Source organism: Vombatus ursinus, unplaced genomic scaffold (genome assembly GCF_900497805.2).
Source record: "Vombatus ursinus unplaced genomic scaffold, bare-nosed wombat genome assembly UNPS02014779.1, whole genome shotgun sequence".
NCBI classification, from domain to species: domain Eukaryota; kingdom Metazoa; phylum Chordata; class Mammalia; order Diprotodontia; family Vombatidae; genus Vombatus; species Vombatus ursinus.
Genome location: NW_020954557.1, coordinates 37,896,071 through 37,920,085, shown reverse-complemented (window position 1 = coordinate 37,920,085; position 24,015 = coordinate 37,896,071). Strand labels below are relative to the sequence as shown.

Here is a 24,015-nt window from a genome sequence, read left to right as displayed (position 1 = left end):
CATCATTATTTTGGTCCAAACCTGTGATTTAATTGGCATGAGAAACTGGGTGTAGAAATTCCTGCAACCCATGCAGGTAAGCTACTTCTCTGTACCTTGGAGAGCTGCCTGGAGTACTGAGAGGTTGTTACTGTACCTTCATCACACAGAAGTAGTGCTTGAATTTAGGTCTTCCTGACTCCAATACCAGCTTTATATCTGGTACAACATACACCATTGCCCCACTATAGAAGCTTACCCCATTACAAAACCAGATAAGTCCATATCTGGAATATTTAGGGCAGTTCAGATCAAGTTACCTCTAGGAACAGAACTATGAAGAGTAACTAATCTTGCAATAATGAAATTCTGCTATAATTATATATGTGTGTATAAGATACAGATAGAATATATAAATGTATATTATGTATATGTTTGTAAAAATCACAGATATATAATATATGCACATATGCAATACATTATGTATATGTGTGTACACATCACAATGTAATATATGTATATGCATGATATATTATGCATGTGCATATATATCACACATAATATATGTATGTATGTCATGTATATGTGTGTATATCACATGATATATGCATGTATATCATATATTATGTGCATATACCTTAGTGCATATCATATATTATATGTCTTTATATGTGTACATATCTATACACATATATTTGTATGTTTATTACATATTATGTGTATATGTATATGTTGCAGCCATACAGCACACATGCAGTATATGTATGTATATTATATATTTATATGCATATACATATCCCATATATAATACAGCTGTATGTTTTATATATTATGTACATATATATATATTTTTTATCCCCTCCAAAATTCCACTTTACCCTAACACACATTTACAAACACCATTGCTTCCTTCCAATACCATCTATCCCATTTTCAAAGTTTTGGAAAAGCTCGTCTTTGAGAAAACATGAGAAAAGTTTAGGTTTCTTTTTTCTGTCTGAGATACATAGTCTGTGAAAAATTAAATGTTCACTGAATTTGAGAGCTGGGAGGGACCTTAGGGCTCAAAGTGTATAAAATCATGTAGGGCACCAAGAGGGAGAGCACATATCTCTTCACAAAATTATAGAACACCAAGACCCTTGTCTTCTTGAAAGATGAACTTTTATGACTAATAAAAGATCTACATCATAGAGGGCAACAACTGCCTCCTCCACCAACACACTCTGGGGACACTGTCAGAGGTCAGTGGGCAGGTCTCATGTTTCTCTGTTCTTAGAACACACAGTCACAGGCTAAGATTTAGATCAGTCCCTAAGTTGCTGCACTGAGGGACTAAAGGTGGGGTGGTGGTGGCTATGAAGAAATAGTAAATATAGTCTCCACCCTTAAAGAACTTAAAATCTAAAAGGAGAGATCGTATTAAGATGCCTGAAGAACATAAAAGAATGACAAGGGGAAAATAAATGCAGTACATAATTAATGTGTGTTTGTGTGTGTGTACACATATGTGTATGTACATATACAGGAAAGAGTATTTATTTAATGAGACAGAGGCCAGAAAAGACAACACAAGTTTTTCTGCTCTCTCAATTGTCTGCACAAACAAAACTATAAAGGACATTTTTGCCTGTGAACCCCATAACGGAAAATGTCATCTGAGCCTTAGCTTCCTAATGTTGGGTTCAGAGAGTTGGTTGTTTTTTTCTTTTTTTGTGAATCAAATGACAGTTCTATAGCCTAACTGGCCTAAGAAAGAGTTTCAAAGTAAACAACATGCTCTCAAATTATCCATTAAGTTCAGTCACAAAATGTTTCATTCTACTCTATGACTGACCAGGACCACCTCATTTCAGAGCTTCATCTGAGTGTGCCCCAGGACCCCATGATCCATATCTACAAACCTAACGGTACTTATCTGCCCTATTTTTATCTCAACCCATCCACTTCCCAACCCTGCTCTGTGCTAAATGACAACTAGTGAGCTGAATGAGTACATGAGCATTTACTAAGTACATACAATGTACTAGAGTGTGTTAAATGATAGGGATACAAATACAAAAAATAAAACAAAACCCAAGACAATCTTTGCCCTCAAAGAGCCTACATTCAAATAAGAGATGACAACACATGACAGTCATGGCCAGAGAGGGATGTTTTGGTCTGGGAAGTCACAGGGATGATGAGTGGAGTCATAGGGCAATTGACAGATACATTTCTAGGTCGGTAGTATTGATTTCATTACCATTCCCAGAACAAAAACTGGACAGGGAATGGCTGTGGGGAGGAAGATGGGCTTGATTGTATCATGATCATTATAGATATGATGAACTCTTATCAGTAATGAGCTTGGGCCCCAGAGCAAGAGTTGGATTTCCTAGTCAATATCAGAAGATGAGGCACAGGAGTATGCCAAGAAGATGGCTCTTGGGGCCACTTAGTTATGGTGAACTCTCACTAATCAGGAGCCAGGGACTCAGGAAAGGAACTATAGTGTGGGATTGGAGGCAGCAGTTGGAGCCAATAGCATGTAGGATATTCTTGGGTGCTAATAGGTTAATGTGTTACCTTTCCTAGGCAACACACTGACATTTAAATAACAGGGTCTCCTGGAGACACAGTGACACAAATGGTGGAAATTTCAGGCATTAAGTAGACTGGCAAGTGTATGAGAGACTTCAAGTGAGTGATAACATATTTGGAGGTAAACAGGCCTTTGTGTGCTCTTCCAATCATGCCATCTAAGGGAGGATCAGACTACATTTGCCTAGGGTTAATGACAGGTGATTTTTGTGTGAAGAATCTGATGAAAACATAATGGGGAAGATGATTTCCAATGAGAACATTTACAATATTCTATTCAATACAATATTGTCTAAACCAAGTTTAAAAATACAATATGAAATGTGTTGAACAGGACCAAAGCCTGGTACCATTCATTTAAGGATGATTTAGCCTGATTTTGTAGTGATAAGAGAAAGTTCTTACCAAATGAAAGATCATAGCAAGCACAGAGAGAAGAATGAATAGAAGAAAGTCTAATTCTCCTGATGTGCTTGGTTCTCATCATTGCTATTAGTATCTTGGGTTCACAAGCTTTACAGTTTATCCATTTACCCCCAAATCTGATTGGAGCATTGTGGACTCTGAGTTCCATTTTGAATGTACTAAATAACTGTGATTTCAAATGTTTTCTTCTGAATGCTACTTATTTTTTAAATGATATAATTTATAGGTCAAGAAAACAGTACAAGTGGCTTCAAGCATCTCTGGATTCCAGTTCGCATTAGCATATTTCAATGTGGGGAAATTAACATACTAGCCAAAGCAAAGAAAACAAAATACCCCCATCTTCTTGTTCTTTGGAAAGGATCCATAGGAGGAAGTATTTTTTTTAAAATTTGGATGTTTATCAAACTGTGGCCAGTCTGACTGCTTGTAATTCTTTCGATTTAAAAACAACTCCCTTCACCCCCATCTGTGTTCAACTTCATGTTCCCAACACCAGAGAGAAAACAGGAATGTTCTACAAAATAACTAATTTTTCAGGTATTCTCTGAATGCAAGTTTTCCACAAGACTACTCTTCTGATACCCCATCAAAGACATGCCTATTTTTGGCCTCCTGCTTTTCCACAGAATGCTGCCCTATCTGACCCCACTCCCACACCCCAATTGTGCTTTCTCTTTGCCATTTAAAATCCCTAATTTCCTTCAAAGCACCACTTAACCTTCTGATCAAGGCCTTTCTTTTTTCCTTCCTTTCTTAATGCCCCCTTTTGTGATCTCTCTGAGTTGTTAGTGCTATCCACCACTTAAAATTACTTTGTATTCTTTTGTCTATACTTTTACTTATATGATTACATGCTGGATGCTACCCAGTAGCATATAAACTCCTTGAGGGCAGGATCTGTTTTATTCAGTGCCCTTGTGTCCACAGCACTTAGTACTGATCTTCTACCATCGTTGTTGTGGTGGTCAGTTAGTCATTTCAATCCTGTCCGGCCGACTCTTCAGGACCCCATTTTGGGTTTTAATAGGCACTTAATAATTGCTTATTGAATTGAATAGATCTGAATCTGTCCTAATTTGTGCATGAGTATTCCACAGTATTTAGGAAGAGCTTTGGGTAGAGAAAAAAACGTACAAGAATTAGACTGTTTGGTCTTTCCAATAAAATCTGGAAAATGACTCTTCCACTTAGACAATTCCTACCCATTCAATTGTTGTATTGGGTAGGTGGGTGGGCAGTGGTGGCTTAAGGGGGTAGGAAAAACAAAACAGATCAACAGAATGAAGCTAAGCAGCTTATTCATGATATTTATTTGGAAGATTACAGTACTTGGGGGTTAATTTCAATTAACAGAATAATTTCTTGCAATTTAAGTACTGTGACAACAGGTGGTGGTAAAGAATTACAGTCATACTTGGGAAAGAGTGATTTTCCTGAGATTTATGACCTCTCCACCTGGTTCACTCAGTAGGTACAGACACTATTCAGAGCCAGATTATGGACTGCATGTCCCAGTCACTGATAATTGTATCCTGTGTTGCCTTCTCCTTCCCTCCCCCCACCCCCATCTGCCTCCTTCTAGGGCAGGTTCTACCATTTAGACACTCTTCTAAAAATAAAAATAGGAATGTTCTCTCTATAAAATAAGATTGGCAGTTAAAGTTAAATAACTTATGAAATGCTTTTTAGCACTTTTTAAAAACAAAGAACCCCTAAGATGTATTCTTACTTCTAATTCTTTTTAAGTTTCTTGCTAGCTCTTGTTTTTACACCACTTTCATTTCTCAACATACCTCTCCTTTCTGCCCCACACCACCATCATTCTTTTAGCAATGAACAAAAAGGAAAGGGGGAAGCAGTTGAAGAAAACTATGGAACATGTCGGTCGAGTTCAATAGTATAAGTGTGCACTGTTCCACATCCATTTTTCATGGTTCCCCACCTCTGCAAAAAAAGGGAAGTTCATTTTCATTTTTCTTCTTCAGTGCCAAGATCAATCACTCTATTTATTACAAAGCATTCAATTTCAGTTTTTATTGTTGTAGCCAATGGGCATGTTGTTTTTCTGGTTCTACTTCACCTTGCATGAGTTCTTAAAAATCTTCCCATATCTCCTATGTATTGTTTATATTTATCATTTCTTGTAGACTTCTAATTATTTTTAGACTGTAATTATACTTATTCTTTTTTCCTTCCTATAACTCCATACTGGGCTCTATGTTTCTTTCAATTACCAACTTAATTGTGGTGTCAAAATCCTGCCTTACAATTTGTCACTCTTCTCTAGCTATAAGGACTTGGGTCAGTCACTCAATAAGCATTTATTAAGCCCAGCTATGTGTAAGCTGGGGATACAAAGAAAGGCAAAAGATATTCCACTAAGTCCTTACAGAAAGGCTTGATGTCAATGGAAGAAATGTCTGAGGTGCCAGATAATGATACCAATGTTTCTTTGGTAAGCCAGGGGCTCTTCACTTGGAGGCAAGATTGAGAAATAGGTTCTGGAAGGAATGAGAAACATAGCAGCTTTCCCTAACTGTATCTATTTCCATCTGGAAGCCTGGGATCTGAAACTACCATTCAATTGAGTCCAGCTGACTCTAGGGAGAAGAACTAGTTTCAAAAGGGGGTCAGTCAATAGTGAGGAGCTGAGAACCCTCTAGATCTATTCCCTCTGCACTGGTATGAAAGTCTAAGGTTAGATTTTTATTTCACTTTGTGATTATTTTCCTATTTTGTTTGTTATCTTAAAACTTCTCAGTGTCTCCCTGTAGTTCCTGGGAGAGAGAAAAAATCTGTAGGAAACCTAAAGGAAGTCTGAGTTTTTATTTCAGAGACATTATGGCTGGAGAGAAATTGGAAAGTTGCTTTCTTTCCCAGCAGGACCTGGGTGAGAGGAAGCCCAAGTCTGAGAAGAGGTGGAGGCTGTGGAAAATCAGAAGGGGGAGCTAGTGAGCTAAGCTCTGCAACTGATCCAAAAATGTTCTAGGGTTGCCCCCCACACTACTGTACAAAATACCAAATTCTTCACAGAATTCCAGGGGAAGCACAAAGCTGGTGACAGTCATCGCAGCTCATGAAAAGATGATTATCAGTAAATACCAGGGCCAGAAACAGTGCCTTAAAGGGGAGATTAGAAAGCCTCCATTTGCCTTTCCTAAGAAAAAAAAAAGATTAATAATAATAATATGTAAATGAACTGTAAGAAACTAAAGAGAAGTGATGGGAGTTACTTAGGTCCATAGGACCGTAGAAGATGTGGAAAAGAAAGACATTGAGCACAAGGAATATCAAACTAAGGTGAAGAAATATTTTCTAATATTGGCATCTATTTGTTTTGGAACAATCTCCTGTCTAGTGGAAATTTCATTCCCTGATTCACTTAAACTAAGTTGGGTAAAACACTTGAGAGAAGCATAAGGGGATAATTCTTGCTTTGGACAAGAGAATGAAGAAGATGATCAGTGTTTCCCATTTATATTTATAGCTGCTAGGCAGAAAACTGGTGTCTGGGTTAGCTCGTCACTGACACCTACTGGTTGTGTGATGCTGGATAAATTAGTCAGTCAATAAGCATTTATTAAGTGCCTACTATGTACCAAGCACTGTGCTAACTGCTGGGGATATGAAGAAATGGAGAAAACAACTTCTGCTCTCAAGAAACTCACAGTCTAGTGAAGAGACATCATGAAAACAATTATGTACAAACAACATATACACAAGATAAATTGTAAATAATCAACAGAGAGAAGGGCACTAGAATTAAGGGGGATTGCAAAAGATAAAGATAAAAGGTATGATATTAGCTGCATTTTGAAGGAAGCCAGAGAAAGTCAGGAGATGAAAATGGAAAGGGAGAAAATTCCAGGAACGGGGACACCCAGGGAAAATGCATGGTCGGGACAGGGAGTGTCTTGTGCAAGAGACAGACAGGAGAGCAGTATCACTGGACCACAGATTATGAAGGGGAAGCTGGAGAGTAAAGGATAAGAGGATTGTAAAGGTAGCAGGGGCCAGGTTATGCTGTACTTTGAATGCCAGAGGATTCTTTATTTGATTCTGGAGGTGATAGAGAGCCACTGAAGTTTACTGAATGGGGGAGAAGGGAGTTGTGTGATATAGTCAGACCTTCACTTTAGGAAGGCCACTTTGACAGCTGAGTGAAGAACAGATTGGAATAGGGAGAGACTTGAGGCAGGGAGATCAACCAGAAGGCTATTATAATACTAGAGGCATGAGATGATGATGGTCTAAATTTGAGTGGTGGCAGTGTCAGAGATGAAGAGTGGAGTGTGTATAAGAGTTTTTATGAAGGTAGAATGACAAGACTTGGGAAGATTGGATGTGGAGAGACAAGAAAGAGTGAAGGTTAGGATTACACTGAGGTTGTGAGCCTAGGTGACTGGGGGAATGGCAGTGTCCTCAATAGTAACTGGGAAGTTCACTGGAGGGAAGATCTGGGCAGGGGAAGGAGAGATGCTGTTTTCAGTTTTGGACATGTTGAGTTTAAAATTGAGGAGCTTGAGACATCCAATTTGAAATGTCTAATAGGTAGTTGGAGATACAAGACTAGAGGTCAGGGGAGAGGTTAAGGCTGAATAAATAGTTATGTGAGTCATCAGCATTAAGATAATAATTCAATATATGGGATCTGATGAGATCACCAAGTGAAAGAGTATGGAGGGAGAAGAAAAGAGGGCCAGGACAGAACCTTGCGGATCCTCATGGCTAATAAGCCTGACTTAAAGGAAGATACAGCAAAGAAGACTGAGAAGAAGAGGTCAGACAGGTTGGAGGAGAACAAGCAATGGCATGAAAACTTAGAGGACAGAGAGTTTCCAGGAGAAAAGGATGACAGTGTCAAAGACTGCAGAGGAGTCAAGAAAGATGAGGACTGAGAAAAGGCCATTGGACTTGGTAATTTAAAGATCATTGGTAACTTTGAAGTAAGTAGTTTCAGTTGAATAAGGTGGTCAGAAACCAGACTGCAGAGAGTTAAGGAGAGAGAAAGAGGAAAGGAAATGAAGGCACTGATTATAAATGAATTCTTAGGGCATTTAGCCACAAAAAAGAGGAGAGATATGAGATGATAGCTAGTGGTGATTGAAGGATCAAGTGAGGGTTTTTGAGGATGAGGGAGACATGGGAATGTTTATAGGGAAGAAACAAGTAGGCAGGAAGAGATTGAAAATAACTAAGAGAGTAGGGATGACAAAAGAAATATGCTGCCTATTCACTGACTAGTTAATGTACACCTAAATGTCTATTCATCTCAAGAGGCAATTTTGCTTTTCCTAGTAGACAATAAGAGATTGAAGATAAATAAAAGAATAGGGATGACAGAGGCAATAAACTGATTATTGACTGAGTGACCAATTTTCACTTAAATGTCTGTATCTTAAGAGGGAAGATTTTGCCCTTAACAGGGAGTCCTAAATTAACATCTCAATGAATTGAAGTTTCCACAACTCAAATACACAAATGGATTTGTGATCTCTTGGTAATTTGCCCATGTCTCCAAATAAGTTCATCATTGGTGGTCCACTCAACATGCTGGCAAACTTCTTCAAGTCTTTCTGACATATCAAGAATATCAGGGCAATGCGTGGATTGTCCATCTGTAATCTCTCATTCTCCCCTTCTGACCAGTTCATTCATTTCCATAATGTCATTCTTTACACTACTATTCCTCTGTAATTCTTTATTTGTAATGTGTTCTAACATGCTCAAAACCAGTATTTGACTTTCCATCAAGGCAGTTAGGTGGTGCAGTGGATAGAGTGCCAGGCCTGGAGTCAGAAAGACATGAGTTCAAATCTGACCTCAGATACTTACTAACTTAAACCTGTTTGCCTCAGTTTCCTCATCTGTAAAATGACGTGGAGAAGGAAATGGCAAACCACTCCAGTATCATTGCCAAGAAAACCCCAAATGGGGTCATGAAGAGTCAGACATGACTGAAACAAGTGAACAAACAAATGCCTCTACAACATCTTTTAGGTGATCCTCAGTTCCTAGGGAACTACAGTGTTCTATGGCTCCTAACCATACTGAATTCTAAGAATAACGCTGGTATTTAAAATTATGGGCCTTTGTTTCAGGGAGAAACTTGAGATCATTAAAAGAACTCTGAAATTTCCCAAAAGCAATCCACTCTGCTCTCTTCCCCCTATTCAATTATGGACTCAATTTCTTGTCTCTGTAATGTCCATTCAAGATACTTATATTGATGGATGAAATCTGTAGGTTGTCTATTCAACTGTATATTGTAGTTTGAGGAGTCTTTCCCCATTTGGTCTTTCCGATGCAGACGGGTAAGCCAAACTCTTTTGATGATTGTGAAATTCATTCAGGAATTCTGTGATATTCTGGGGCTTGATGTAATCGATACAATTTTATTTGTAAGTAGATCCACAGCTAGCTTTTTAAAAATTGGTTGTTTTCCTTTTTGTGCTGCAAAGTCAAGACCACTGAACATTTTGTATCTGTATTTTTTTAGCAAAAACTTCACTTTTTAAATGTTAGGCTCTCAATAAAATTCTATGAGTCATTGTTATCCAGGGCTATTTATTATAGATTAGACAGAAGCACAAGTTTCTTATAGGGGGAGGCAGCCTTGAACATATATGTCTAATATATTGTTTTTTAAAAAATCCTTGTGAACTTCAGTTCTTAAGCTTCATTGAAATCTCAAAACTTTCCTATAGTGTTGCTGCACTCTGAGGAAAATAATTCTGAAGTCCAAAAGCAATTATCTTTTCTAAACAAAGTGCAGTCAAATATAGATCTCTATGGGACATTGGAGGGGTTCTTAATTGCTAAACTATTCTAGCTAGCTCTTTGAAGAGAGTTCTCAGCAAGGATATTAAGCAAGGATACCAACAGCTTAGACAATTTAACTTCTCTGTTGTTAGATTGATGATAATCATTAATTTTATTATTGTTTTGCATTTATAGAGCTCTTTTTATCCAGGAGTCAAAGGCCCTTGATAAAATTTGAAAGTGATCTTCATAATACCCAAGTGAGGTAGGCACAGATGTCTCAAAGCAATGGGTTTGATTCTCTCCTTGATAGAGACATTATCTCCTGATGAACCAAGGGAAAAAGACCTTTTGCCTGCTTCACTTGTGTGTTTTGCCTAACTGCCCATAGACTCCTCAGTCACTAGTGAAATGACAGGGTAGCTAAGGAAGCCACATGATCAAGAGATTAAATCTGTAGATTTCTCCCCCTCCCTCCCTACAGGTGTAGGCATCATTATGTAGCTGTCACATTTGTCCACACAGAAAATAACCATTGAGTCTTGGGCAAGACAAAAAGCAAGCAACCATAGAGGGGTGGACATGGTAGCACACTCCTTTAATACCACTTATCATGAAGGATGAAGGTTACAGATAGCTTGAGCTTTGGATATCTGAGCTACATTGGGCTGTGCTCATTGGGGTCTACACATTGGCATCAACATGGTGAGCTCCCAAGAGCAGAGGTGTTACCATATTGCCTAATGAGGGGTAGAGCAGCCCAGGTCTGAATTGGCACAGGTCAAAGCTTCCTTGCTGATCAGTTACAGGATATCTGGGATCACTTGCAGATGATATCTGGCCTTGAGTAGGCATGCCTGGCCAAGAAGGGAAGATCCAGTCTTAAATTTTTTTAAGCAAGCAACAATGACAGCATCCATGAAAGGAGACACCAGTAGACAGCATCGCCTTAGGAAATTAAAATGCATACATTTGCTTTACTTGGCTAAGCAAAGAAAGGGAAGTAATGCATAAGTGAGCCAAAACAGCATAAAGAGAAGTGATTAGGATTATTTAGACAGGCCCACAGGACTGTGAGATAAATATGAGGAACAGAAAAATGGTGAGCTTTTGCTCTTATGGGTAGCAGTGGGGTTAGAAGCCCTTGCAAAGAGCCACCCCAATCAGACATAACTGAGACAGAGTTTCTTCATTAATATGCAGTATTGAAGGTAGTACCTGGCACTCCCATTCATCCCTTCAAGGAAAGTTGAACTCATTTAATGATAATTCAGATATCCTTTTCTTTTCCCTCTCCCCCTCTCTTCACCCTTATCAAAGTTTCTCTATCTAGTCATCTTCTTGGACCATAATCCCAGAGTTTAAGGAAAATACCAGTTCCCCAAATAGATACCTCAAGGGGTAAACATTTTAAACCCACAAGGAGACAACATAATTTTGACTAAGTTAAAGGTTTACAAGGGGAAAAGATTCACTTGGTGAGCAAAGTTCCCTAACTAGTTTGTGCATTATGGACTGTCCAGTGGTAAGACTCTGTATTTTCTCAAATACAGTATCATTATAAAGAGAGTGATTCAAGGCACAGGTACATGAGCACAACTCAAAATAGCCAAAGTTTTATCCTATTACTATACCTGCTCAAATCTATATGGAATCTTGAAGGCACTTACTGGTGATTCAATGTCCTCTAGGAGCAAGACTGAACAACGCTCACATTTTAACAGCGTCTGGGCCCGGTGCATGATTTTCTTAACAATTTTCTCCAGGTCAGTTTGTTCTTCAAAGAGGTCATTAACCACCTCGAGCAGTGCCTGTAGAAGATGAAAGAAATTTAGTTTGGTGGATGTAGGACTAACAAAATACTACGCTGGAAGGAAATTCCAAGTCTTTAAAATAATATTTCATATAGGATCATAATTTCTGAAGTAGAAGGCTTTAGAACATGGAGCTCCTTTGCTAAAAGTATACATGGCTTCTCCCAACCCCTAAAGTCTTTCCTAGTTTGTTATGTATTTCTATTATTTTGTTAGGTAAATTACCCTTTGGTAGGACAAGGCAAAAATTGGTGACAGTAGCATTCTATGCAGCAGGAATCATGTGATCTTCAGCCTAGGAATTCTTTCTCCCATAATAATACTGCACAAATCAACTAAAAACAAAGTCACCATCTTATCAATAATAGACTCATAATTCCTATCTAATCATACTGATTTAACAGGTCATAAAACCTATGGAATTATTAAGAAATATTAATATTTCTTTTATTATTTTAATAAAATATTAAAAGAAATAGGTCATTTCTTTCCCGTTGGTAATAAGTATTGTCCTCTTGTTCAAAATCAAGAGCCTCTGGGGCAGCTAGGTGGCACAGTGGATAGAGCACTGGCCCTGAAGTCAGGAGTACCTGAGTTCAAATCTGGCCTCAGACCAAACACTTGACACTTACTAGCTGTGTGACCCCGGGCAAGTCACTTAACCCCCAATTGCCTAAAAAAAAAAAAAAAAACCAAGGGCCTCATTTTCATTAACATATATCTAGCACCATGAACTGAAAAGGACATTCAACATGCAATAATCAGTTGCCTTTAATATGCAAAGTGCCATGCTAGACAGTGAGAATATAACAACAAAATAAAAAACAGTCCCCATTTTCAGGAATTTTATACAAAATGCACAATAATTTGATAAAAGAAAGAACATTTAACAAGAGATGGTGTTAGGGACATGTGGGGATTAGGATTAATATGCAGTATGGGAGAAGCCATCTCAAAAGAGACAGAACCTGAGTTGAGCCTTGAAGGAAGGAAGCTAAGCATTCTAAGAGACAAAAATAAGGAAGTGTGCATTCCAGGTATGGGGAGACAGCTTATAGAAAGGTAGGATATCAAACTTTATGCTTATCATAGTTAATGGTTTGGCTTCCCCTATATACTTTTCACATTCTTCCCTATATTGTGGTAATCTGGTAACATAATTTATTCCCCCTTACCAGATTATAAGATACTTGACTGCAGGAGACTTAATTATTTTTCATAGTTGTATAACCTTAGCACCTAAAAAAAGTACCTTTCACATATTAGGAACTGTGTGTGTATACACATATACATATTCATATTTGTATATGTGTGTATATATATAATATATACATATGCATGTTGAATTAAATATAAATTATATTCTACTCAAGAAAAAGAACATGTACTGTTCCATATCACTCTGTTCACCAGAATGTCCAGTCAATGATGGTGTTTGATTTAGGAAAAGGATCCATAAGAAGAGAAAGAGACTGGTGAAAACAGTAAAATGCACTGTATATTTGTTACAAAGGAAGCTCATATTTCAAAACTTAAAACTAAAGATTATGCTGTAAGCTTTTATCCAGTAGAATTTTCTTGATTCCTTTACATTAAAATAATAACCCAGATGGAGCTTTTAATGACAGATTTCAATATGAATTAATATTGTTCAGAGATCTGAACATAGAATTTTATCCCAAATATTCATTCATGGATATTATATTTTTAAAAATCAGATTAAAATAACAAATACGTGCCATCAGTGATAATATTTAAGGGTTTGGCAAAAGAAGGTTTGTTTCTTTATGTTTTGATATGATGTTCAGCCCTGATCTTGACTTCTAACAAAAGTGTTTAATGAGTTTTCCAAGTCAAATGAACTCTAAACAAATATATGCTGTTGTATATCACAGCATTTTTTCCATTAACATTCAAAAATTATTAACTCCACCTTTGGTCAGGCAACAAAAGTATATTTCCAATTAAAAATGAATGAGCTGTTTTGAAAGAATGTATGAGTTGTTTTGGAATGTTAGACATCTGGAAACTTCTCTAAGCCTATTTAGATTGGAAAGAGTTTTAATGAGATGGGCCAATGCATTCAAGATTCCAATCCAGTTGAAAGAATAATTAAACAAGAACCAAAAACCCTGGGTAACATTTCCCACACAGAGCCATTATAAGAATAAGTTGATAGTTACATGGAATTCTGCACTGCCAAACTGAGGAAACAGCTCTGTTCCAAGGCATTTAACATTCTAACATTCCAAACTGAAGTTCATCACTTATCCATGAACTGTAAGACATGTTAAATGTAGCCCATCTGTGTAGTTTTCAAATTTGAATCTCACTGAAATAAAGTCCATTGATGTTATGTGTGTGTATACATATACATATACATATATATATACACATACATATGAAATATTCAATGATGGATGGCATATTCAAATATAACAGAAGGATTCTCATTGAAAGCCCTACTCTGATGCCCTAGGTTCTCAAAGACTATGCTGGTAGAGCTTTAGCTCTCACAAGTTTTCCCCAGCTATAAGTATTTTAAATAAAGTCCCTGTGATAGCCTGTAGGTCTGCCACCCAAGAACTTGCCTGGCTACCTTCATAGAGATTCATGCCCAGAAGGTTTGCCAACATCATTTTTTAACACAGCAATTCATGAAAAAATAGTGTAGTGAAAAAATACTTGTACTTGGAATCAAAGAACCTAAAATATACTAATATATATACTAGGTGAGTGACTTTAGGCAAATCACTTGACCTCTGAGCCTTGGTTTCCTTATTTATCAAATGGAAACAGTAATATTTGTTCTATCTATGTTACAGGGTTGTTGTGAAGTACTGATTTGTAAACTGTAAAGAGCTCCATAAAAGGTGAGTTTTGTTTGTTGTTATTATCATTTAAGACCATGGAAGAAGTCACCACAGATTCTCAAAGTGCTAAAGCAATAGCAAAAACTCTTGTCCCTGTGGTTATGTCTATGGAAACAAAGTAAAATGGATAACTGAAATAAATAGTCAGATAACCCAGATTTTTAAAATTTCTGTTATTTTAGAAAATCATTTTTTCTCTTTAATAATCCAGATTGTCTTCTTGCATTTATGTGTTTTATTCAACAACCATTCAGCTTCCCACATTGTTGTACCTGTAAAGAAATAGCCTTTGAGACTTGTAAGAAGCCTGTTCTAGAGAAAAATTGGATCTGGCTTAGATTTTGCCATGGCAAATCCCATTACGGCCATTTCATTATTTCAAAGTACAAATTGTAACAACTAAGAAGTGATAAACAAAATTCAAATTAACGACTTGGAGTAACCACAGAATGGAAGGAAGACATGGAAGCCTGTGTTCCTATAAAAATATGTCTCCACACATGATAAAATAATCAATCAGTCCTTTCAATTCTGTTAAATAGATAATTAATTCAATGAAAATATCTACCAACTGGTTCTTAGACAAAAATGATAAACTGTTTAACAGACCTGATTAATCATTTTGGTTAAAACAATTCATAGCATCCTAGATTTAGAGCTAGAAGGGACTTTAGAAAACATCCTGTCCAACTCTCTTTCTTTTGTTTTTAACAAATGAATAAATTGAGGCCCAGAGAAGTGATTTGTCCAGGTTCACATAATGAAAGACAGAGCAGGGCTTGGAATCCAACATTCTGACTCTAAATTAATTAGTTCCAAAGTTCATCCAATCTCTCTTTGATGGCACAACTAATGACTTCCAGAATGGTCTAAAACCAAATTGCTTAACTTTTTTGCCCCAATGTATCCACTTGTAAATCTTTAAAATGTAGGGATGTTTACACCACGCATATGTCATATATTTTGTGAAATTTAACAGTATTGCCCCAGCAAAGAAAAAAAAGTCCAATAAAGAGAAAATTCTTTGAGGTCTAGTTAGATCATATTGGTCAAGAGCCCGGAGTTCTTTGAAGGAACTATGAAATTTTCAGGTTTTATAACCATTATAAATCCAAAGCCTGAAAGAACATAACTTCTGTTTTACAACATGGATTTCAAATTAATTTTCCTTATGAAATGAAACCATGAAATTGGCACCATCAGGAAGCAACATCAAAGCCATTTATTTGTATCCATCTCTACTTAAACCTAAAGGGTATCATCAACCACATACTTGAAGGATTATACATAAATTATTTTGAAATAAAATATTCTTGGCCCATCCAAAGATCATCTGCTATTTTTAAAAAATGAAATTACTCATAAAAACTTGAAGGAAAGAGAGATATGAGGCTTGTCAATAGATCTGTTTTTTTACTTACCCTGCTTCTGTCATATTCCTTCCTTGAGGCAGCAAATAGTTGAGCATTAGCTATGGCAATCCCGCAAAATGGGAGATACATCTGCATAACCTGACACAGAAAGAAGTTAGAGGTTTATTATTATTTATCATTAGTTAGAGGTTTATTATTATTATTAACATACCTATTTTTGTTCACATAGCTTCTTTTTTATAACATGTCTAATAGGTATAGTTATAGGCCATAATGTCTTAATGGAAAAAAAATATTTTTGGATAAAATACTTTTCTTGAGAATTTTGCAAAAAGTTGTCTGTTTTTAATTCTGAGTTGAAGGCATTTACAACTGTAACTCATATATCTAGCACCCCTGATGCTGGGCTTATACAGATCTGGTCCAATCCTGAGGGGGTACCCTAAAAATACTAGTTTCTTTTTGGCTTATAGTTTATTCTAGGAAATATCTAAATAACTCTTGTGCCTAGATGTCCACATATATAGGTAAAAGGTCTCCACAGATTCCTAAATAAGCACTCAAGGAGATAAATGCATTTATCTGTCCCATGGAAAATGTGGGAAATTCATAAAAAAGTCTTAATAGCCTATGAATAATCAATAATTCCTTCTTAGAGCATATGATTGATAATATGCAATATTATATTCTTTTGCCCCAAGGACAGCATTAACTGCTAATGCTACTCCACCTACCCCATCCCATCAACTTGTTATTCTCTCACAATCTATCTAGAAGCAAGGAAAGATAAAGAGACCAAAAGAGATTATGGGCCCTCATAGGTTAGTATACCATGGTTTTAGATACCTCTCCCCCCAAAATGTTGAGGGGGTGGGAGAAAAGGAGGATTTTGTAGACTTCTCAGTTAAGTTAGGGAATTTTCTTCAAGAGAAGTGGGAAGAGTTATTATTTAGTTTCTATACTAAGCTATAATCTCATTCTGGTCTCTTGTTAGCTGCTCATGCCTCCCTAACAAAATTACCTTTAACTTATTTTGCATAGATTTTGTGTATATGTATTTATTTATTTTCTTGGCTAGGCAATAGGGTTGTGACTTGCCCAGGATCACACAGCTAGTAAGTGTTATGTGTCTGAGGCCAGATTTGAACTCAGGTCCTCCTGAAACTAGGACCAGTGCTCTATCCACTGTGCCCCTTTTGTGTATATTTATATGAGCTTGTGTATGCTCTTTGAGGGAAAGGACTATATCATTTCTGTCTTTGCATTCTTGATGCCTAATATATTACCTAGTACATAGTAAACAATAAATGCTTATTAATTGATTGATTCATTCATTCAAGTACCTATTAGAAATAGAAGAAAATAGAACTAGATAGCATTGAAAAACAAGATAAAACTCTATCATAGGGTGCTTAATGCAAAGTTTCTGAGTACCATCTTCTCTTAGATACCAATGGAGGCAAACCAGGACTCTGTATCCCAAAGCCCTGAAAATAAGCAGTGCCCCCTAGGGCCCAGGCTACTGGCCTGCAGCCCAATGTCCACCACTGTCCAGGGGAGTAACTCCAGTGTAGCCTGAGCTTAGCAATTGCTTCTTCTATTCTGGCCCTCCCTTATTAGCTGCCATGTTATTGAAATCCAAAAAAAAGAAAATTCACCCAATTTCTTGGCACTGTCAGATGGTTCAGCATCAGAAATGGATATGGTTTTGTCAATTAAAATGACCCCACACTGGATTTGTAGTTAAGAAGACCTACATTTGAATCCTGACTCAGTTATCTACTAGTTGTGAGATCCTGGGCAAGTCACTTAGCTTCTCTCAGTATCACTTTCCTAATATGTGAAATGGGTATAATAGCACTACCTACTTCACAGAGTTATTGTGAAGATACAATGAGATAATTTGTGTAAAATGCTTTATAAACCTTGAAGTGCTGTATTAATGTGATATATTATTATTATGTGCTTAAAATCTTTATTATTATATTATTTTATTATTTTAAAAAAAGAAGCTTTTGCATATCACTGTTATATCTCCTCTACATTCAAGCCAATCTGAATTACCTGTCATTCAGACCACTAGACCTTATCATCTATCCTACCACTTATTCCCTCTTATATTGTCTTCCCATTAAAATGTGAGCTCCTTGAGGGAAGGCATTTTTCTGTTTGTATCCCCAGTGCATTGCTCAAAACAAGCATATCATAAATACCTTTTTTTATTTTTCCTTCCTTCCTTCTTCCCTTCCTCCCTTCTATCTTACCTTTCCTCCTTTCTTCCTTCCTCCTTTCTCTTCCTTCTTTCCCCCTTTCCTTCCCTCTCTTCCTTCCTTCCTTGCCAGTACAATCTCAGAACAAAATCAGAAACATCACAACAGACAACGGCTTAATATTGTTTTTTTGTCAATGATACCTCAGCTTAAAGTCACACAGCAGTGTGCTGCTGAGCAGAACACAGCAATCATTAAAACAAACACCCAAACATCTAAGCTTAGATTAGATTTAAAATTAAATAAAACTGAGAAACTACTAAAACCTAAAGAGGGAAAAGTTGAAGATCTTCAGGCCATTGAAAGTATTTACTTAATAAAAACTCTAGGAATTAGACCCAGTAATGAAAAAGGAAAGAAAAACAGCAGGCAAATCTCTTATGATTTTTTAAATTAATTTATTTATTTTTAGTTTTCAACAATCACTTCCATAAGCTTTTGAGTTTTAAATTTTCTCCCCCTTCCTTCACATCCTCCCTCCCCAAGACAGTGTGAAATCTGATACAGGCTCTACATATACATTCCTATTAAACATATTTTCACATTAGTCATGTTGTAAAGAAGAATTAGAACCAATAGGAGGAACTGCAAGAAAGAGGAAACAAAACAAAACAGAAGAAAAAAAAAGAGCAAACAGTATGCTTCAATCTGCATTCAAACTCCACAGTTCTTTCTCTGGATGTGGATAGTATTTTCCATCATGAGACTTTTGGAGATGTCTTAGATCTTTGCATTGATGAGAAGGGCTAAGTCCAATAAAGTTAATCATAGCACAACATGGCTATTACTATGTACAATGTTCTTCTGGTTCTGCTCACTTCTTTCAGCATCAGTCCATATAAGTCTTTCCAGGTTTTTCTGAAGTCCACTTGCTCATCATTTCTTACAACACAATAGTATTCCATTACATTCATATACCACAACTTGTTCAGTGATTGCCCAATTGATAGGTATCCCCTCAATTTTTGTATATGTGGGTCCTTTTCCCATTTGTATAATCTCTTTGGAATATAGACTTAGAAGTGCTATTGCTGGATCAAAGGGTATGCACATTTTTATAGCCTTTTGGGCATAGTTCCAAATAGCTCTCCAAAATGGTTGGATCAGTTCACAACTCCACCAATAATGCATCTAATGATTTTTGTAAAGGAGATGGGCATACTAGACTAGAATGCTAGAAAGTTTGACAACTTGAATACAACAAGCAGAATAAACATACAATTTTAGAGTAACTTTTAAAAGCTAGTACATACTCTATCTTAAATAAACATATTATTCCATAGTAGAAAAATGTTTTGGGATGTGCACATAGCCAGTATATGCAGTAGCAATGACCAAGGTAAGATGAAAGATGAACCTATCTAAGAATACCCTCCAGGACACCCTCTAGGTGTCAAATACCATCATGGCAGAAACAGCTTGAGAGAACTATGGAAGACCTTTAGAGAGTCATTGGAACATTACATAAATAATTGGTATGTGCAACAGAAAACATGAAAACACTATCACCCAATTAAAAGCAAGAAAAAAGAAATGTATAAAAAGGATCAGGAAAACAGAGGTATCCTAGAAATTCTAGATTCCCTTAATCAATAACTGAAAGTAAAAGTCAAAATGTTAAAAATTATTCTAGGACTCAAAACAGCACAAAGAACAAAACAATTAATTATAAATCAAAAGTTTGTTATAGAGACAAGTAGTAAAGAAATCAGTGGCAATAAAGAAGGATGAGGAAAAGCTCTTGGCATCTATATGGTTATAAGAAGTCAAGTACAAAAAAAACACAAGTTGAATAAAGAAAGAGAAAGATTATACAGCATTATTATAATGCATGAAGGAACAGTTATGTCAGGGAAGGTGACAAAGCTGCACAGTAGCAGATCTGCATAAGAGATAAAATGATTGTCTCAAATAGTTTACACTGGATCACTAATTACTATTAAGACACTTTATTAGCTCCCTCTCAAAAATACGCCTAACCCCACCTTTCTTAACAGAAGATATCACGTCTGTTCTAAAAAGATGAGAAATTAGTGTTACCTTCAAACGTGCAACAATTACATGTTTATATACTTTATGCAAAACACTCACAACTTGTATCATCCAAAAAACTCTAAAAATAAGAAAATAATTCATTGGTTGAAAAGCAAAAAGGATATACCAAAAAGTCCCAAGGTGCAACTTAATGAATGAATAAATGAATGAAAACACGTTTATGAACTGCTTACCGCATGTGAAGTACTAAAAACTGGGATTCAAAATTTAAAAAGAAGACAGTACCTGCACATAAAGAGTCTATGACATAATTTGAGTAGACAACAGATATAGAGCAGTGGCCAGGAAGGGGTAATTTGCTTTGGGAGAGAGGGAGAGAACAAATATTTGTTAAGCTCCTATTATGTACCAGGCACCATTCTTCACAGGTATTCACTTGATCCTCTCAATACTCCTATGAGATAGGTACTACGTTGATCCCCATTTTACAATTGAGGAAACTGAGGCAGAGAGAGGCAGAGAGTGACTTGCCCAGAGTCACACAGCTAATAAGTGTCTGAGACTGGATTCAACCCCAGTTCTTCCTGACTACAGGGCCAGCCCTCTACTCATTGTCATCTAGCTGCCTTATTAACCCTGCTGTCCTGTCTGCTTCTAGAGTTTTACTGAGAATGCTCCAGAGGGTAAGCTTACTGAACTGACATAAAGCTATAGTGCTACACTGAGAAAAAGATTAGCTCTTTCATTTTGAGGAATCTTTATCCAATGATTTATTCAAGTATGAAATCCAGTAATTTTAACTACTTATGTAGTAGTCTGTTGAACATGGAGTAGAAAGGAATCATAGTAACACAGCAACTTGTTCCAGGACCATCTTGATTTGAACCTCGTCAAAAAAGATGAGAAGAATAATACATCAATGATGATGATGATGATAATGATGCTCATCAATATTGATGACCACCATCATCATCTGGCTTCAAGAATTAAACACAATAGAAATGCAATTTGGGTCAGAAACACTGTATTGTTAATATGATGAACAAAAGCAAAGCACAACAAGAAAGATGACTGAAACTCTAGCTTCACTATAAAACCAGAAAGCGATTGGTCTGAATAAAATCAATATTTATCAGTTCAAGTGCTTCATGGTGAGTAATTAATTACTAGGAAAGCACTTCACCAGCCTGATTTCATCTTTCTTAACAGAAGGCAGAACATCTTTATTACTAGATGATGAGAACACTAGTGACACTTTCAGATACAAGTCAAGTTGTGTTCTTTACGCAAAGCATTCACATCTTGTATGACTCAACAAATCTATAAAAACAAAACATCCAGTTAACAGAAGTGGTGAACCTGCGGCCTTGAGGCCACAGGTTCCCCACCCCTGATCTAGTATATTATCTAAGGAATAAAAAGGGGTGTGCCCCCCAAACCCAAAAGCAACTTCATTACCATTTCAGTGATTACTGACTGAGTCTCTCTAAAGTGTCATAGCATTTATGCTGACTTTACTGACTATAGCAAAGCTTCTGACTCAGTTCTACACTCATGGCTTAGTTATGCACTGCAAATACATAAAATAGATCCAAGCAGAATGACAGTGCTAGGGAGTTTGATGTCCATATGGAAAACTCTTCCTTACTTGAAACATGTCACTAGTATAATAAGATTAAGAAGAGTTGATATAAAACATGGTGTCTTCCAGGGAAAAAGTTTAACTCCATTGTGGTTCTGCCTAGCCTTAAACACATTATCCTCTGATATAATGAGTAACTAAAATACTGGCATAATTAGAGTAAAAAGCCACTTCCATCATAATCCCAAAACCCCTTTCTCCTCCTGCCATGGCTTCAAAAGCATCTAACCCAAGAACATGTTTCTCTGATGGCCGCCTCAGATGTGTCCTGCCCCACTAGAAAGCTGATTGTACATTATGATCCAGATGTAGCCTCCTAAATTCCCTCTCTCACCAAGAGGGGTCTCAAGTTAAGTACTTTCCATCTGTCAGTTAAAATGATCCTATGATTTAAAAAGGCCCATTATTTTTTTTTAGAATTTGGGCTGTTCTTCTTCTGTAGAAATATCTAAGATTCTAAAACAGTTCCAATAAACTGCTTCAGAGACCCAGAGAGTGGGTCCACATTGTCCACATTCACTTGGTTAGTTAGTGACAGAAGCCAAACTGGAACCCAGCTATTCTAACTCTAAGTGTAGTCATTTTTTCTACTATACCATACTGCCTATTTCGAATACTATGACATTTCCAGATTAAAAGACGTCTTACAAGTATCATGGAATGAGGTCATTTAATGAATGATTAATTTCTGAGGAAATGTTAAGGTAATGCTTTAGATGTAACAATTACATTTACTTTATTAGTTCCCTTAATCCATCCTACTGTCTTCTGTAGATCCACTCAACAACAAATGAGTAGCTATTTATTTCAAAACAACTCTAAGAAAAAAGATTTCACATTTTCCTTTATTTATTGTAATGTCTAACAAACAAGTTCTACAGGTTCTTCTTTATGAACAATAAATCTACCACTCCATGATGTAAACCTAGTTGCTTTTATTTCTCCATGGGCATGGAGAACAAAGGTATACTAATTTAAAATAACTGTGCAACATTTAAAAGATAAAAGAGCCTTCTCTGCCAAAATTAGTGCTTCTTAAATAGTCTCCAACAAAAGTTAATAGCAGTTTAACATCCTCTTCACCAAACTTTAGAATGTTCAATTCACTATATATTCAACGGATATCACACCAGCACTGAGCTACCTGTGTAGAACATAACAATGTGGACAAGGACACCATCACTGCTCTTAATTTTATTCAATTCAATTTGACAAACACTTAGTGGCCCACTACATATGAGGTGCTGTTACCAGAAGTGGGGATACTGAGATGAAAATTATACAGTTCCTGCCAGAAAGAATTTACCAATTTACAGAAAGAGAGGAGAAAGTACAACATGTATTGGAAAAAAATCTATTACAAGACAGAATGTGATATGGACAAGAGAGTCAGTCAAAGTGTTCTAGAACAAATCCGAGAAGGAAGAAATTATTTTCAGCTGGGGGCAAAGATGGAAAGGAACCCAAAAAAGCTTCATAGAGGAGGTGGCACTTGAGCTGGGAGGAAAAGGAAAGGGAGATTTCAACAAGCAAAGGTAAAGCTCCTAGAGAGTAAAGAGTATTTCATTTTTTGGTCTTTGTATTCCCAACATCTAGCAGAGTGACTGACAACTAACAGGCGCTTAATAAATTGTTGTTGATTGATTGGTTGATGTTGGGCCTCATAGCTACCCTGTATAAGTGCACAGAGGCAGCAAAGTCATTAGTGATTCACTATGAAGCATTTGAGCCAAAAAATATGGAACTTATCCAGATCAGCCCCTTCCAGTTTTGCAGAAATTAGGTTCAGTTATCTCTCTTCATGCAAGCATTCCGTTCCTCATCATAACAGTTCAGTTAAGCTGAAACATATTAAGGATGAACAAATAGGCTAGCTTAAATGCAATACTAAGGCATTTGAATTTAATCCCATGAACAGTAAGGAGACACTGAGGTCTTTTTTTTTCCTTTTTTTTTTTTTTTTTGGCTAGGCAATGGGGTTAAGTGACTTGCCCAGGGTCACACAGGTAAGTAAGTGTCAAGTGTCTGAGGCTGGATTTGAACTCAGGTCCTCCTGACTCCAGGGCCAGTGCTCTATCCACTGTGCCACCTAGCTGCCCCTCCACTGAGGTCTTTTGAAAGGGTGGTGATATTGTTCATACATATTTTGTCAGATAATCAGTCAGCACCATGGACAGGGTTTGTATCAAACAAAAACTAGCAGGTTTCAATAGCGGAAAGACCTTAGCATAGCCTTCACAACAGGGCTGCACTGAATTATCACTGCAGAAATTGGCAACCAATGATTGTAGATTT

General features: G+C 36.7%; 1 protein-coding gene across 1 annotated transcript in view; it reads right to left on the bottom strand.

Moving 5' to 3' along the window:
* Positions 1–24,015, bottom strand: part of PDE11A (phosphodiesterase 11A) — a 464,241-nt gene that overhangs the window by 262,700 nt on the left and 177,526 nt on the right. The window contains exons 3-4 of the mRNA XM_027866086.1: positions 15,862–15,951; positions 11,424–11,564 (exon numbers count right to left, since the gene is read on the bottom strand). Coding sequence (XP_027721887.1) covers positions 11,424–11,564; positions 15,862–15,951 — 231 coding nt within the window. The remainder of the gene's footprint in view (positions 1–11,423; positions 11,565–15,861; positions 15,952–24,015) is intronic.